Genomic DNA, 18739 nt, shown 5'->3' with positions numbered 1-18739 from the left:
CCTCCCTTTCTCCCTCCATCCTCTCCACACTAGCCTGTTCTGTAGTTATGTAAGTCTTCAGGTCAGAGTGTCACCCCGGTTGTCAAGGGAGACAGAAAACAGAGTGGCTATGGAAGAGGGACATGAGAGAGGGAGGATAGAGAGGAAGGATACAGATGAGAGAAAGAAAAGAGAGATTTATGATTATACTATAATTATGTATTATCAGTCATTTAAATAAATTAAAAGGAGAAGGAAGACAGATGAGGCATAGACAGGTTGGTTGTTTAGCAACAAAACTAACCCATGCTCAACTATGGGGAAAACAGATGGGGTTGGCTTAGATTGTTGACAACATGTAAACTATATTTCCTCTCCAAATGTTTATTGAAAACATAAATACATTTGCACAATGAGCACTTGTTGTTTCTCAAATATATCGTTACAGTTGATGGTTAGATAGCTAGTACATTTTTGCTATACTAGCATAGACATGACAGTCAAAACACATCAAAACAAGACATGGTATCAATAACAAGATATGACGATATTGAGTGGTGTGTGGCTTCGGGCTCCACAAACCTATTGCGCAATCTGCCTTCTCCCGGTTTCATAACTAAACTGCCAGAGCCTTGCATGACAAAGCACAACCCCCAAACAGCTCTCACACAGGAGAACTTCCCTGTGAATGGCATAAATCCGAAGTAATCATTGCAACACAAAGCTCTGAGTTTTTATTATCATAATGCCCATTGTTCTTCGATATGGCCTATCCACCTCAATACAAAGTGCATTAGAAAAAGGGTGTAATAGCCCATAGTGTTATGTCCATGCCTTGCAAAAAAATATTGATTTGTGAAAAACTACCCCCAAAAAACGATATTTTCAAACCCACGTTACTCTAAATTAGAGTTAAAGCGTTAATTGTTGTTTGTTATTGCCAGTAGATCTGATTTTCCTTAAAACTCGATCCCGCGTACGCGCGGCCGCGAAGAGGAGCTATCTGAAGTGTGAGATCATATGAGAGTCCAGTCCACGCGTCGAAAAGTAGGTTAGCAGGGTAGACAGAGTGAAAGGCAGTCCGAACGAAAAAGGGGAGGTAGAGTATTTGGGACCTTGCTTGCAAGCTAAACGACCGTGGGAGCATTTTGTAAAAAGTTACCGAAATAGTGCATCGAGACAAACAGGACACAATTCAACTTGAACAGTCGATTTGCTTTGTATTTGATTCACCATTGCAAGACTTTGTCGAACGATAAGGAAGCACTCGCGGATTTTTCCTTGTTTAATATATATATAAAAATCTAGTTCGTCAGGCTAAATACGTTTTATTTTACGTGCCAGCAAATGCTTGTCTTTCAACAGTTGGACATATATTTTTATTTTGTTACACACCACATGAAGTCCAATTCATTGATCCAGAAACGATAATATTCAACATGAGAGGTACATTTATTATTAGGCTATCATTTATATTCAAATGGCCATCACCTTACTATGTCACATATACTATTGTTAATATACATAGTATATATATGTGACATTGCAAAGTATACGATGGTCATTTCAATATGAAACAATGTATAAAACGCTTTTGAAATGTAAGTTACTGTAGGCCTAACTGTGTAATTAACAGTGTAACTGCTTTCTTTTCGAAGTGCGTATGATGCTAATCTCATGCTGTTGTGCCTGACTGGTTTATCTGGCTAGTTTTGCCAGGTGCGCCACTGCCGCTGTGAATGGGCGTCCTGGCTGTTACTGTATAGACTGGAGAGAGTTTTTCTGTCTGACAGAGAACTAGTGAAAATGCTTATATTCATCATAAAATGTTTTGGTTCAATATTTGAACAATGTTACATTTAATTCAGGATTGAGACCATATGGTTGTAAATAGCCTATGTGTTTTGTTTTAAAAGCCTATGATTTGACTTGTTGCATTAATGTCATAATAATCAGGTTGATTCCACCTGAGACTCTGTCTGTAAAATGTGCCTGAGGATCCATATTGGGTGATGCAACGAGTCGATAGGAGGTGCACACTGGTAAAAATGTGCACTACAGGTTCTAAAATAGGCTACACATGTGATCAAAACAATAGTCAATTGGAATAGCAGGACTAAAATTAGTTGGCTATAAATCAAACAATTACATTTGTAAATCATACTGGCATATTTATGGCATTTTATTTTAATATCTTTGCCAGAATATTAGCTATCCTGAGCACAAACGGTGCTATAAATCCATGTTAATGAAACCAGAATTGCACTGAGTGTTCAAAACCTTAGGCACACCTGCACTTTCCATGACAGACTGACCAGGTGAAGCTATGATATCTCCTGTTAAATCCACTTCAATCAGTGTAGATGAAGGGGAGGAGACAGGTTAAAGAATAATTTTTAAGCCTTGAGACAATTGAGACATGGATTGTGTATTTGTGCCATTCAGAGGGTGAATGGGCAAGACAATAATTAAGTGCCTTTCTATGTGCCAGGCGCACTGGTTTGAGTGTGTCAAGAACTGCAACACTGCTGGGTTTTTCACGTTCAACAGTTTTCTTTGTCAAGAATGGTCCACCACCCAAAGGACATCCAGCCAAATAGACAAAACTGTGGGAAGCAGTGGAGCCAACATGGGCCAGCATCCCTGTGGAACACTTTCGACACCTTGTAGTCCATGACCCGACGAATTAAGGCTGTTCTGAGGGCAAAAGTGGGTGCAAATCAATATTAGGAAGTGTTCCTAATATTGTGTACACTCAGTGTGTAATATTGTTCATGTGTGGTGTTCAGTGGGTTAATTAATCTAAAATGAATTTATTTCGGCATGTTGTTGTGATGGTGGTGCCAGCATGGCCGACTGTGTGGAGGGAGAGAATGTTGGCTGTTCCACTGACCTAATTGGTCGCGTTCCCCTGCTCATATGTTGCATGCATCAATCAATGGTTCTGGTTGCGTGCCACGTAATGATGATGTGGTTTAGGGATGGGCACGGTTATTCAAATATCCGAACTGACGTTAGTATTCGAATATCAACGTGACATTGCTACACAGAAGGATATACCATGACATTAGAAAATATTAATTTAATAAAACAAACTTTTGAATGTCGTTTTTTGACGTGCGTCGCCCGAAAAGACCGTACATGTCACGCGTGTAGCCTGTTGTTGGCACTCTACAGTCAGAGGTTCCATGTGTAGTAACGTGAAGTAGGAGATCTTTATTCAATGAAAAATGGAATTCAAATTACATAATTCAATTAGCTAAATGAGAAGGTGTAGGCTACAATGAGCAAACGACAGGTAGGCTATCATCTAGCCATCTTGGCAAGCTATCATCTAGCCATCTTGGCAAGCTATCATCTAGCTAGCTTCTTTACATCGATTTGATGCAGTAAAGACAGGCACTGCCAGATGGGATGTTTGTCTATCTACCTAGCGCCAGTCAGTGATTACTTTTTGTCTCTCTTCCTCCAATGTCACACACCCGCACACGGCCCCTGCCCGCTCTGCTGTAGAGCGCACTCTTTCTCCTGAGTCGCACAGGTTGCGCAGCAAGTTTAAACAAAGTTTAAAATAAATAAATACAAGTTTGATCATGCAGATATCTGGAAAAATGTTATGATATTACTTGAATTGTGAAATTATGTAAAATAATCATCCCTAATGTGGTTAGCTGATACTAAAAATACCTATCTAGGTGTTGTAAGATCTGACATGTCAGAAACGGGCAGAGGAACATGTCGACGTGACACAACATTTGGTTGACGCATTCAACGTCTGAGCAGGAGAACGTGACCTATGTCACCGAGCGAATACGGCATTCAGGAGGGCGGGGGCGAGAGAGAGGAGGGAGTGGCTTAGACAGAGGGAAGGATCAGCAAAGGACGAAAACAGTTGGTTGGTTGCAGAGCCTTGCCTGGGGCATCTCGAATGCATCTCGAATGCAACGAGGTTGAACTCAGGCAGCAGGCTATAGATACATTTTCTTTAGCTCCTGGAATGGATGTAGTAGTTGACAAGGTTGACAAAATCAACGAACAGAAAGATGATGATAAAAAGGTTCATACTTACTGCAATGCTACTGCTACTTTTGTTGCTGCCTATCTTCTCACGATGTTGCCTCTAAAATTGCAACGTTACTGCAACGTTACAATCAAAAGGCACACAAGGCTTGTTACAATTACAAGATAGACTAGCCTACTCTCTGTTGTTGTCACAATAATGTAACAATACATTGTAAGACTGATAAACATATTGCTATTGTAGCATATAAAGCATATATATTTATATTGTTGAATTACAGTACTTAGTGTTTGTTTGGAATGAGGGTTTTTGGCACAGAGGCTACTCTGTTCCTAATCTGCTTGGGGAGGGAGGGAGATTGTTTTGGCCTGTAGAGGGTGGTTCTACATCTGGTAGGATATCGAAATGTATACGCTAACTCTTTGAAATGTCATTAAAAGCTATCACTAACACATGGATTTCACACCTCAGAATACGCATATATATATATATATATATATATATATAGTTATATTTGCATTCCATGTCAGACAATGAAATGCAAATACTTATTTCACAGCCAAAGTGGAAATAAGTGTTTGTTTTGTAAGTGGGAAGGTAGAGTTAGGGGTAGAGCCATTTGAGTACAAAGAAATACTCACTGTACTTTATTATTATTATTATTATCATCATCATCATGGTGATCTCGCTTCACCAGATTGACCGTAAGCAACTCTGTGAGCTACAAAGCGAAAAGTTCATAATGGGAAAATGACCTCAGTTGAGAAATGAACTTTTACACTATGTCCTTCACCTTGTCAGAAACAACAGACAACAATCACCTAAGGGACTTGACTAGAGGGGCCTTGTATGTGGCAACAACTGCCGATATGTGCCATGTTATGTTAGCCTAGAAAAAGTGGTAGGAGTCGTGTTCCAGAAGGCTGGTTGGGTAAAGGGCATCCAATACATCTGAGTTTACTGGCCCACTGACAGCTTGACACACTGACTAACTGACACAATAAAATTACCCCCACATGTTCCATGTTAGATTCCAAGAAAGGAGAAGGGTTAGAGACCAGAGCCATAAAGCTATTGAATTAGCCTCTAGTAGAGAACACAGTTACGTGCTTAGGCTGTGACTGATAAACAGACAGAGGTAGCTAGTTTTATTCCCTTTTTAGTACAACAAAACCTATTCCCCCTCAGGAGACTGAAAAGTTTTGGCATGGGTCCTCAGATCCTCAAAAGGTTCTACAGCTGCACCATTGAGAGCATCCTGACTGGTTGCATCACTGCCTGGTATGTCAACTGCTCTGCCTCTGACCACAAGGCACTACAGAGGGTTGTGCGAACGGTCCAGTACATCACTGGGGCCAAGCTTCCTGCCATCCAGGACCTACACCAGGCATGTCAAAGGAAAGCCCTAAAAATTGTCAAAGACTCCAGCCGCCTTAGTCATAAACTGTTCTCTCTGCTAACGCACGGCAAGCAGTACCGGAGCACCAAGTCTAGGACCAAATAGCTTCTGAACAGCTTCTACCCCTAAGCCATAAGACTGGAGTCTTAAAAAACTGTAGACCTCCACAAGTCTGGTTCATCCTTGGGAGCAATTTCCAAATGCCTGAAGGTACCACGTTCATCTGTACAAACAATAGTACGCAACTATAAACACCATGGGACCACGCAGCCATCATACCGCTCAGGAAGGAGGCGCGTTCTGTCTCCTAGAGATGAACAAACTTTGGTGCGAAAAGTGCAAATCAATCCCAGAACAACAGCAAAGGACATTGAAGATGCTGGAGGAAACAGGTACAAAATGATCTATATCAACAGTAAAACAAGTCATATATCAACATAACCTGAAAGGCCGCTCAGCAAGGAAGAAGCCACTGCTCCAAAACCTCCATAAAAAAATCCAGACTACGGTTTGCAACTGCACATGGGAACAAAGATTGTACTTTTTGGAGAAATGTCCTCTGGTCTGATGAAACAGAAATAGAATTGCTTGGCCATAATGACCATTGTTATGTTTGGAGGAAAAAGGGGAGGCTTGCAAGCCGAAGAACACCATCCCAACTGTGAAGCACGGGGGTGGCAGCATCATGTTGTGGGGGTGCTTTGCTGCAGAAGGGACTGGTGCACTTCACAAAATAGATGGCATCATGAGGAATTAAAATTATGTGGATATATTGAAGCAACATCTCAAGACATCAGTCAGGAAGTTAAAACTTGGTGCAAATGGGTCTTCCAAATGAACAAAGATCCCAAGCATACTTCCAAAGTTGTGTCAAAATGGCTTAAGGACAACAAAGTCAAGGTTTTGGAGTGGCCATCACAAAGCCCAGACCTCAATCCTATAGAAAATGTGTTGGCAGAACTGAAAAAGCGTGTGCGAGCAAGGAGGCCTACAAACCTGACTCGGTTACACCAGCTCTGTCAGGAGGAAAGGGCCAAAATTCACCCAATTTATTGTGTGAAGCTTGTGGAAGGCTACCTGAAACGTTTGACCCAACCATTTAAAGGCAATGCTACCAAATACTAATTGAGTGTATGTAAACTTCTGACCCACTGGGAATGTGATGAAAGAAATAAAAGCTTAAATAAATAATTCTCTCTACTATTATTCTGACATTTCACATTTCACCCATCTTAAAATAAAGTGGTAATCCTAACTGACCTAGACAGGGAATTTTTACTAGGATTAAATGTCAGGAATTGTGAAAAACTGAGTTTAAATGTATTTGGCTAAGGTGTATGTAGACTTCCGACTTCAACTGTACATACTACAACTGTACATAATACTAACCGGTGCCCCCGCACATTGACTCTGTACCGGCCCCCCTTGTATACATTGTTATTTTTTTACTGCTGCTCTTTAATTGCTTGTTACTTTTATATCTTACTCTATCTGTATTTTTTTTAAACTGCACTGTTGGTTAGGGGCTCACTGTAAGGTCTACTACACCTGTTGTATTCGGCGCATCTGACTAATACAATTTGATTTGATTGTTTGCGAGATACCTGGTTTGGGTGCCTTGTGAGAAAATAGACCTATAATGTTACCACTTTGAAACTTTGTCTTTCTCTGAGATATCTGCGTTGAGTTTAGGGTTAGAATGAGTCATTTTGAACATGGAAACTTCTGTGCAAAAACTTCAACCTTGTGTTAGTTTGGCCTCTACAACTGAAACAAACTGGGGACGCCGATTCACATTTCTTTGTTATGTAACTAGTTCAGTTACATTTTACTATGTTGTGGTTGCTCTCCAGGAGGATAGGTCAGAGGTTAAAGGGGATTGGTGTGGAAGCCCAGGTCAGGAGTCAACTACAGAACTGAATGATGATGTCACGAAATGGGGGTCTGTGCATAGCAAATTTGTGGGTGTTAAAATCTCGATGTTAAGGTAAAAAAAAAAGTTTTTTGAGTTCCACCTGAGTGTTGATTCTAGTGGGGTTAACACCAGTGGGATTTAAATTGACGCCACCTGCGGTGAATAAATGAAGTGTTAATCAGCTGGTGGTGTTACTCGATTGAAAAAGACATGGGAGGGGCCTAATTATCGTGTTTCTCAGGATGTTTTGTTGCAGGTTGCTTTTTAGGATAGTTTGTTTTAATATCTATGATTCTGCATGCACATTGGTGGATTAATTGATTTTATACTACACAAAGATAAATAACATACATTTTCCTAAACTAATCCAATCAGTAAATTATTGGACTTATTTCACCTGTTATTGAGATGGTTCTGCCAGTTTAGATGGTTTAGGTAGTCTCATTTATTGATCTTCCCTACCGTGGCAGTCATTCTAACTGCAGATTGCGGGGGATTAAAAGTTCCAATTGTTGGATATCCTAACTCTGGCTGGATTCCAACAGGAACTATATAACACTTTGCAAGCCAGCATTATATGACTTGTTGGTATGACCTGCAAACCAGGAGGTTTTGACCAGTGTGTTAGGTTAATACTAGGCTGTCGAAATGTGTTATTGTAAAAACAAAAAAAAGTGTTCTATTGTCATAAATAATTAAATATTTATATTATCTTAGGCACTCAATTGGTAAAGGCTACAGAACTTAAAGTCATTGAATGCAACAACCATGTCTCTGTCACTAGCAAACAGTCATGGATGGTACTGGTACCTCTAAAATTCACTCAAAAGGCACCCTGGGAAATAAATATGAAAGTAAGGCACCCTACAGTGTTAAAACAACACCCCAAAACAAGTTAATGTAACACCACAGGTGTTAATTCCCTAACACTGAGAAAGTGTAATGGCATCAGCTCTAATAAAAAGTTCATTTAAGTTGGAATTTGCAACACCCATGGCGTTAGGGACCCAACAGTCTTGGTGTGTTAGTTTATCAAGACTTTGGGTCACATATAAATTACTAAAAGTGTTTAATTTAACACTGGGAGTTAAAATTCTGATCACACATTTGCTGTGCGTTATTCTGGCCGCTGCCTTCCCTCAAGCTGGGGACAAGAATATCAATACTTGAAGCAGAAGCTCCATGTCAGCGAGAGAAGTCAGATAGCAGACATGGTACTGCTGGACCTAGGGCTGTGGCAGTCATGGAATTTAGGATGACAGTTATTGGTCAGCCAAATGATGCGGTCACCTTAATAACCGTTCAAGTAGCAAAGTTAGTTTAATTTTGTACTTAAAGAAGTACATTTTCGCCTCTTTTCCTCTCCTGACTGCATGTGCTACTGCAGGGGGGGGGGGGGTGTTCCCTAGGCAGCCATAGACTCGTTTGCTATAATACTTTTCTTGTTTCATTAAGGAGCAACAAAGTTTAATGACGTTGTAGAGTCCATGTTACAGCAGAAGCGGACTCAACCGCACGGATGCCCGGCCATCCTGTCTTCTTCAGTCAGCTGTTCTTACCAAACACAAAAAAACGTACGACGGTGAATATATTTTCATGACGATCTTCATCCACAATTGTCCGCTACACAGAGAAAGTGTGTCAGTGGGACAGAATAGTCTGGCAGGCAACCGCGCCTAAGTGATATCCCACACAACCAACCCCAGACAGGCCCTGCCCGGTCCTCGGCCAATGGGAGCTGTAGCGACAGAGTAGGCAGGGCGGTTGCGTTGGTAGAGTGACCTCCCTGAATGAGTGTGTTCACGGAATGCTTGCAGATGAGAGTTATATAATCGAGAGGAAAGGGAGGGGGAGCGAGCGGGGGTTTCGAGAGAAAAGAGAGTGGAGTGGAGGGGGGGGAGTCACTTTTTTTCCCATTGCATGCCTGCAGCTGCCTCAGTCACTCTGTGTATTTGAGTTATTACTTAGAGAGGACAGCAGAATTTCCCAGTTTAAAAAACACATTTAAATGGACATTTTCCTACATGCAATGCCACAATAATAATGCATTCAATTACAGTGTAAAGTGATTTTCCTTATGTCTGCCTCTTGGAAGACTAAAGAGCCCATGCTTTATGAATAACACACATTTGTTCTCTCTTTATATAGCACAAAAATAAAATAGACTGACAGATTGAGTAATGTTAGCATGTCACATTCATAAGTTAGTTGTTTTTGTCTCTGTTTAGTTCTGTGGCTGTGGTGAACTAATACAGCTGACCGGCTCTGTCTTTAAAAGGAAACATGTTTTTCTTCTTCACGTACTGCCCTCCATTTTAGCCTCTCATATCATATGGGCCCCGTGTATGTGAAGGGAGAGAGTGGGAGAGTGTGTTAGAGGGGACTGAGGTTTCTGACACATGACTCTGTCTATTTCTGTCTCTTTCACTTCACTGGGTCCACAGTCAGAGACAACTTTAGAGACACTCGGCCAAGTTCAGGTGCAAAACATTTCAGTCAAATCATCCGCCCGCTCCTTTTATTGCACTGTTTACTTTGAGTTGTACTATTTCTCTTTGCTGGATCAATCTGTCTGGGGTGCAACTGTATTTGTATGAAATGTGGCACATACAGGTAACTGCCAAAATAAAGGAAACAGTGAGTCCAGTTACATGCACACAATAATACGATTATTGCGTATAGTCAGATTAATATAATAGTTCAATTAAAACGTTTACATGCTTTGCAAGAAGAAGGATTTCTCTAATAATCCCATTTACATGGACACATCTGAAATCAGGCTACCTGATAAATGCAGAAAATCGGCAATGAAAATAAAGGTTCTACTACAGCGACCATGTTATTTTTGGGAAGCGTATTTGATTCTGAGCTGGGACATGTACAGTTTGTCTTTGAAAACGACCTTTAAGACTCATACGTTCAGTTCCGAACTCAGTCCATTCACGATAATGAGGGAGGCTCGCTTGGCTGGTGCTGGCACGTACGCAGATCAAATACACCGCTGGAATGCCGTTTTAAGGCGTTTACATGTCCTAATAATTCAAAAGATTGCTCAGGAAACCAGGTGTTTTAATTGGTGTATGCTTACTTCGATTTTGACCTTAAGCAGAATTAAGATAAGCAGTGTAAGGTGTTTACATGACTATTGCATAATCTGCCTACTTCCATAGTCAGGTTAATATTGAACTATTACTGTGCTTGTAAACGCTTTTTTTTTTAACCTTTATTTAACCAAGTTCTCATTTACAACTGCGACATGGCCAAGATAAAGCAAAGCAGTGCGACACAAACAACAACACAGAGTTACACATGGAATAAACAATGGAATGGAATACAGTCAATAATACAATAGAAAAAGTATATATACAGTGTGTGCAAATGAGGTAGAATAAGGGAGGTAAGGCAATAAATAGGCCATAGTGGCAAAATAATTACAATATAGCAATTAAACACTGGAGTGATAGATGTGCAGAAGATGAATGTGCAAGTAGAGATACTGGGGTGCAAAAGAGCAAAATAAATGAATAGCAGTATGGGGATGAGGTAGTTGGATGGGCTATTTACAGATGGGCTATGTGCAGTGATCTGTGATCTGCTCTGACAGATGGTGCTTAAAGTTAGTGAGGGAGATATGAGTCTCCAGCTTCAGTTATTTTTTAAGTTCGTTCCAGTCATTGGCAGCAGAGAACGGGAAGGAAAGGCGGCCAAAGCAGTAATTGGCTTTGGGGGTGACTGCTGGAGCACGTGCTATGGGTGGGTGCTGCTATGGTGACCAGTGAGCTGAGATAAGGCGGGGCTTTACCTAGCAACACAAGCCGCCAGAACAGCTTCAATGCGCCTTGGCATAGATTCTACAAGTTTCTGAAACTCTATTGGAGGAACGCAACACCATTTTCCCATGAGAAATGTGATAATTTGGTGTTTTGTTGATGGTGGTAGAAAACGCTGTCTCAGGCACCCCTTGGGTTCATATATGGTGATTGAGACACACATACACCCTTTAAACCACCTATGCCCCTTTAAAACCCCTCTTTCAAAGTCACTGAGATCTCTTCTTCTAGCCATGGTAGCCAAAATAACGGGCAACTCTGCATTTTTATTCATGACCCTCAGCATGAAGAGATTAATTTCTATATTAACTCAGGAACCACACCTGCATGGAAACACCTTTCAATATACTTTGTATCCCCCATTTACTCTAGTGTTTCCTTTATTTTGGCAGTTACCTACAGTAGATGCACCGTGATTTCAAGTCAATATTTTCCCATTTGAATGCCTTTGTCTGCTGTTGCTACACTGAGAGCATGCAAGGCAGAGCCAAACTGACAGCCTGCCTTACACTTTCACCAACTCTTCCTTCACACTGTGCTAACCATAGCCACATGCCAGGTGGAAACCTGTTAACCGGTTGCAAACGCCAATATTCCTCTGACTCGAAGCCAATGCTAGTCTTGCAGAGTGTCTATAATGTATGTGTGAACGTTTGCAACTCCTTATGCAATCACATCTGGTTTTGATACAAACTCTTCTTGGCCGTGCCCCAAGAGAGATTGGCCTCAGCAGGGGTGTTATTCAATAGTGAGAGGAGTGTGTGTGTAGGCTGTATCAGTTGAATTTCCTGTCCTTATTTTGAGATCTACTTAGCTGTAGACTTGGCAGGAAATTATTATTTTTCTGCATTCTCATTAGGTTTTGATACAGGTTTGATAACTCACTTTTTTCAATATGTACTCTCTCTCTCTCTTTGTGTGTGTGTCTCTGCAGCTCAAATAGAAGTAATACCCTGCAAGATCTGTGGGGACAAGTCCTCAGGAATCCACTATGGAGTTATTACCTGTGAAGGCTGCAAGGTGAGCTAGTACTAGAGTTTTTCCACTTCACCACGTCACAAAATAGGTAATGGGAGACTGACTGTCTTAACAATGTAAAACCAAGACAAGCTGCAATATAAAATATCCTTTGTTGTCATCAGTGATGTTATATATCCATGCTATAACATCTAGGTTTATGATGCTGGAATTATATCCATTATGTAATCATTTGACTCATTCCATTGTGTTTCTTTGTGTAGGGGTTCTTCCGCCGCAGCCAGCAGAACAATGCCATGTACTCGTGTTCCCGCCAGAGGAACTGTCTTATTGACCGAACCAGCCGCAACCGCTGCCAACACTGCAGACTGCAGAAATGTCTGGTGTTAGGCATGAGCCGGGACGGTGAGTCTCTCTAACTCACTCACACACACACACACGTGCAAGTATTCTAACCCAGAGGATAACTCATGACAGCATTATACAACAGTTATTTCCAATCCACACAGACATGAACTTATATTCTTCCCCGTCGCTTGTCTCCGTCCAGCGGTGAAGTTTGGCCGTATGTCTAAGAAGCAGCGCGACAGCCTGTACGCTGAGGTCCAGAAGCACCAGAAGAACCAGGAGTGTCTGAACCAGGGTCTGCCACTGTCCAGGGAAGATGTGGCTGGGGGAGAAAGCAAGGGGGACAGGCACGGGGAGCTCAGTCGCTCCTACAGCAGCGGGGGCTCCAGCTCCACCCTGAGTGACCTGGATGACATTGCGGTGCTCCCCAAACTGTTTGACCTCCCCTTGACCCCACAGGAGGCCCACGAGTACTGCAGTCTGGACCTGCAAGAAGACCACGGCGGAAGCACTGGGAACACCTCCAATTCTTCATCACCATCATCATCCTCGCCCATTTCGTCCAATCAGAATTCTCCCCAGCAAAATCTACTGGATGTCACCGACGCCAATGGGATCAAACACGAGTACCAGATGTTGTCGCACACACACGTGCTCCTGGCACACACACACGCCACACTGCTAGAGACACTGCCTGATGACTGCACTCTTATGGATATAGGTAAGAAATCTATTACTATTGCTATAACTAACATAACCAACAAAGTTTCCCAGTATCAAGTAAACATGTTGTCTGTAGTGGTCTTGTATTCATAAGTGTGCCTGTGTTGTTTCAGAGCGTATCACCCAGAGTGTGGTCAAGTCCCACTTGGAGACGAGTCAGTACAGCTCTGAGGAACTGAAGAGGCTGACATACAATCGGATGCAGTACTCACCTGAGGAGACTCGCAACTTCCAGTGCGAGGTGAATACACACACTCACACTCACACACATTGCACTCACCATCACAATACGTAGTATAATATTGTATTATCGTCGTATTAAATTATTATTTCTCTCTTTCTCGCAGTCTGCAGAGTCTGTGTGGCAGCAATGTGCCCACCACATCACCAATTCCATCCAGTACGTGGTGGAGTTTGCCAAACGCATTACAGGCTTCATGGACCTGTGTCAGAATGACCAGATCATTCTGCTCAAAGCAGGTCAGTACCTATATACACTGCTCAAAAAAATAAAGGGAACACTAAAATAACACATCCTAGATCTGAATGAATGAAATATTCTTATTAAATACTTTTTTCTTTACATAGTTGAATGTGCTGACAACAAAATCACACAAAAATTATCAATGGAAATCAAATTTATCAACCCATAGAGGTCTGGATTTGGAGTCACACTCAAAATTAAAGTGGAAAACCACACTATAGGCTGATCCAACTTTGATGTAATGTCCTTAAAACAAGTCAAAATGAGGCTCAGTAGTGTGTGTGGCCTCCACGTGCCTGTATGACCTCCCTACAACGCCTGGGCATGCTCCTGATGAGGTGGCGGATGGTCTCCTGAGGGATCTCCTCCCAGACCTGGACTAAAGCATCCGCCAACTCCTGGACAGTCTGTGGTGCAACGTGGCGTTGGTGGATGGAGCGAGACATGATGTCCCAGATGTGCTCAATTGGATTCAGGTCTGGGGAATGGGTGGGCCAGTCCATAGCATCAATGCCTTCCTCTTGCAGGAACTGCTGACACACTCCAGCCACATGAGGTCTAGCATTGTCTTGCATTAGGAGGAACCCAGGGCCAACCGCACCAGCATATGGTCTCACAAGGGGTCTGAGGATCTCATCTCGGTACCTAATGGCAGTCAGGCTACCTCTGGCGAGCACATGGAGGGCTGTGCGGCCCCCCAAAGAAATGCCACCCCACACCATGACTGACCCACCGCCAAACCGGTCATGTTGTGGAGGATGTTGCAGGCAGCAGAACATTCTCCACGGCGTCTCCAGACTCTGTCACATGTGCTCAGTGTGAACCTGCTTTCATCTGTGAAGAGCACAGGGTGCCAGTGGCGAATTCGCCAATCTTGGTGCTCTCTGGCAAATGCCAAACATCCTGCACGGTGTTGGGCTGTAAGCACAACCCCCACCTGTGGACGTCGGGCCCTCATACCACTCTCATGGAGTCTGTTTCTGACCGTTTGAGCAGACACATGCACATTTGTGGCCTGCTGGAGGTCATTTTGCAGGGCTCTGGCAGTGCTCCTCCTGCTCCTCCTTGCACAAAGGTGGAGGTAGCGGTCCTGCTGCTGGGTTGTTGCCCTCCTACGGCCTCCTCCATGTCTACTGATGTACTGGCCTGTCTCCTGGTAGTGCCTCCATGCTCTGGACACTACGCTGACAGACACAGCAAACCTTCTTGCCACAGCTCGCATTGATGTGTCATCCTGGATGAGCTGCACTTACCTGAGCCACTTGTGTGGGTTGTAGACTCCGTCTCATGCTACCACTAGAGTGAAAGCACCGCCAGCATTCAAAAGTGACCAAAACATCAGCCAGGAAGCATAGGAACTGAGAAGTGGTCTGTGGTCACCACCTGCAGAACCACTCCTTTATTGGGGGTGTCTTGCTAATTGCCTATAATTTCCACCTGTTGTCTATTCCATTTGCACAACAGCACGTGAAATGTATTGTCAATCAGTGTTGCTTCCTAAGTGGACAGTTTGATTTCACAGAAGTGTGATTGACTTGGAGTTACATTGTGTTGTTTAAGTGTTCCCTTTATTTTTTTTGAGCAGTGTATATGCAAATTAGACTTGACTGCTCAAATCACTTCAGTTCTTACAGGACATAGACACAATGATACGCAAAACCAATTGGGCATGTTTACACAGATAATTGTTTCTGTGTGACATGCACACTCTCTCTTACACACACACTTACATATGCAAGCAGCCATTATTTCAAACCGTATACCATAGCACCACGTGAACATTTCTGTAATGTGAGAGAAGAAATGCTTTATCTTGCTAACTTTGGCTCTTGTACTTCTTTTCTCCAACCTTCTTCCTTTTGTGCTCCTTTTATTTGCATTTGTTTGTTTTTTTACAAACCACACATGACTGCTCTGACCATTTAACCATCTCTGGAACGTACATTTCTGTATATAATTTATCATTATATCTGCAACACACAAACACATTTATTTTACAATACTCCATATTATACCATTTGTAAATGTTTGAAACCCCTTTTGACAAATCCATCCTACCCTGCTGATTTTCTAAATGTTCAAATGCCTTACATCTGCTGTCCTCCAATCTGAAATATTTACTTTTCATTGTGTGTTTTTGCATGTTGGAGCATTTTCTGTCTTCTCTGTCTTCCCCTCCCTCCATCTCTGTGGCTCTCTATGGTTACCATTGCAGGCTGTCTGGAGGTGCTGTTGATTAGGATGTGCAGGGCATTTAACGCCACCACCAACACCATGTTCTTTAATGGCAAATTTGCCTCTGCTCAGCTCTTCAAAGCCCTCGGTAAGTGTCTTTATTAATAGGCTACTCTTTCTGCGATACAGTATAATGTATAGGGTTTTCCTAGCCACCGTGCTTCTACATCTGCATTGCTTTCTGTTTGGGGTTTTAGGCTGGGTTTCTGTATAGCACTTTGTGACATCGGCTGATGTAAAAAGGGCTTTATAAATAACATTTGATTGATACTGTTAGCTACTGCAAATTAGCCTGATCAAAGACCAGCCTGACCGCTGCTCTTTATGTAAGCTCGCGAGATTGGGACAGGCTAACTCATTCAATGAAAACTCAACATGGTGTCTGGATATCTAATATTGTGATATTTCTCTGCAGGTTGCGATGACCTGGTTAGTGCCGTGTTTGACCTGGCTAAAGGGCTCTCCCGCCTGCAGCTGACCGATGAGGAGATGGCTCTGTTCAGTGCCGCTTGCTTACTGTCCCCAGACCGACCATGGTTAGCCGACAGCCAGAAGGTCCAGAAGCTACAGGCGAAGGTCTACCTGGCTCTGCAACACAGTCTGCATATGAGCGGGGCTGCTGACGAGAAGCTAGACCAGGTCAGGCCTAGCACACTCCACAGCACCATAACATACCCCACAGTCTCTAGTCATGGCCCAGTTGTCATTAGCTGAGATCCACCATATTGGACCATACTCCATACTGGTGTAGCATATGTCTCCTCTCCAAGAACTTTATGATACGATCCTCTCCAGAATATCCCAAACAGCTGCATATGCACATTTTATAGGGCCTTATGGGCTGAACAATCTTGTGCTGTAGACATGCTGGTATTCTTTAAATCTAACAAAGACAAACAGTTAACCAGTCTAGTGCTGTAGACCGGATCTATCCCATTTTAGCGTAGCTTAAGTACATACACATTTCATGCATTCTCCAGATTTTTCCCATTCCGTCACACCAAGTCCACAAATATTGATTGTGTTTTCCTGACTGATCCTGATGTGTCCCCTCTGTAGATGGTATCCAAGCTGCCGATAATGAAGTCCATCTGTAATCTCCACATCGACAAGCTGGAGTTCTTTCGTCTGGTCCACCCCGAGACCGCATACAGCTTCCCACCACTCTACCGGGAAGTGTTCGGGAGTGAGATCTCTCTCCCCGACTCTACAAACAACTCCTAGAGAGAAAGATGGAGTGAATGTGTTAGAGAGAAATATGTATGGAGGTAGGGAAGTGAAAGGAGAGAATGAACAAGTGAGGGATATAAATAGTGACCTCAGAAATAACCAGCTGTTAACGAGACAATCCAGGACTTAAAATACTCAGTCTCCCAGCATCCTGTTGTGTTAGTCCACCACTATCCCAGCAGGCCATACATCTTACACTACAGACTTCACCTTCACGGTCCTTTTGTACCGTAGCACTTTGGACAAACTAATGGGCGATATGCATATTCTACAGTATGCACATAGATCATTTAGCATTAGAACATATTTTTTCAATGCTCCCCAACCCTGTCATGAATGTACCTCACTGACAAGCACCAATGCACCAGCTAGAGCCCCACACCAAATGTAAATACTAACACCCTGCTTCAGTTCGACTGTTCAATTTAGAATCGTTGTAATTCTTTGGTTCTACTCAACATACCCAGGGTTCATTCATTTGTAGTCCCACAGACAGTTCTTGGCGGTACCATATACAGTTGAAGTCGGAAGTTTATATACACTTAGGTTGGAGTCATTAAAACTCGTTTTTCAACCACTCCACAAAATACTTGAAAACAAACTATAGTTTTGGCAAGTCGGTTAGGACATTTACTTTGTGCAATGACACAAGTAATTTTTCCAACAATTGTTTACAGACAGATTATTTCACTTATAATTCACTGTATCACAATTCCAGTGGGTCAGAAGTTTACATACACTATGTTGACTGTGCCTTTAAACAGCTTGGAAAATTCCAGAAAATGATGTCATGGCTTTATAAGCTTCGGATAGGCTAATTGACATCATTTGAGTCAATTGGAAGTGTACCTGTGGATGTATTTAAAGGCCTACCTTCAAACTCAGTGCTTCTTTGCTTTACATCATGGGAAAATCAAAAGAAATCAGCCAAGACGGTGGACCTCCAGAAGTCTGGTTCATTTTTGGGATCAATTTCCAAACACCTGAAGGTACCACGTTCATCTGTACAAACAACAGTATGCAAGTATAAACACCATGGGACCATGCAGCCATCATACCGTTCAGGAAGGAGACATGGTCTGTCTCCTAGAGATTAACGTACTTTGGTGCGAAAAGTGCAAATCAATCCCAGAACAACAGCAAAGGACCTTGTGAAGATGCTGGAGGAAACGGGTACAAAAGTGTCTATATCAACAGTAAAATGAGTCCTATATCGACATAACCTGAAAGGCTGCTCAGCAAGGAAGAAGCCACTGCTCCAAAACTGCCATAAAAAAGCCACTTTGCACTTCACAAAATAGATGGCATCATGAGGCAGGAAAAGTATGTGTATGTATATATTGAAGCAACATCTCAAGACATCAGTCTTAAAGTTAAAGCTTGGTTGCAAATGGGTCTTCCAAATGGACAATGACCCCAAGCATACTTCCAAAGTTGTGGCAAAATGGCTTAAGGACAACAAAGTCAAGGTATTAGAGTGGCCATCACAAAGCCCTGACTTCAATCCTATCGAAAATGTGTAGGCAGAACTGAAAAAGTGTGTGTGAGCAAGGAGGCCTACAAACCTGACTCAGTTAAACCAGCTCTGTCAGGAGGA

General features: G+C 42.5%; 1 protein-coding gene across 1 annotated transcript; it reads left to right on the top strand.

The window, feature by feature from the left end:
- Positions 1-997: 997 nt before the first annotated feature.
- On the top strand, positions 998-17769 carry LOC112226646 (nuclear receptor ROR-beta-like). The gene is made up of 9 exons (XM_024391103.2): positions 998-1425; positions 12079-12164; positions 12386-12527; positions 12673-13191; positions 13307-13434; positions 13541-13673; positions 15893-16000; positions 16328-16551; positions 16972-17769. Exons 1-9 carry the CDS (start codon positions 1419-1421, stop codon positions 17134-17136), a joined length of 1512 nt encoding a protein of 503 aa, XP_024246871.1. The 5' UTR covers positions 998-1418; the 3' UTR covers positions 17137-17769.
- Positions 17770-18739: the final 970 nt, after the last annotated feature.

This window comes from Oncorhynchus tshawytscha, linkage group LG28, assembly GCF_018296145.1.
Source record: "Oncorhynchus tshawytscha isolate Ot180627B linkage group LG28, Otsh_v2.0, whole genome shotgun sequence".
NCBI lineage: Eukaryota > Metazoa > Chordata > Actinopteri > Salmoniformes > Salmonidae > Oncorhynchus > Oncorhynchus tshawytscha.
This window is presented reverse-complemented; position numbering and strand designations above follow the sequence as displayed.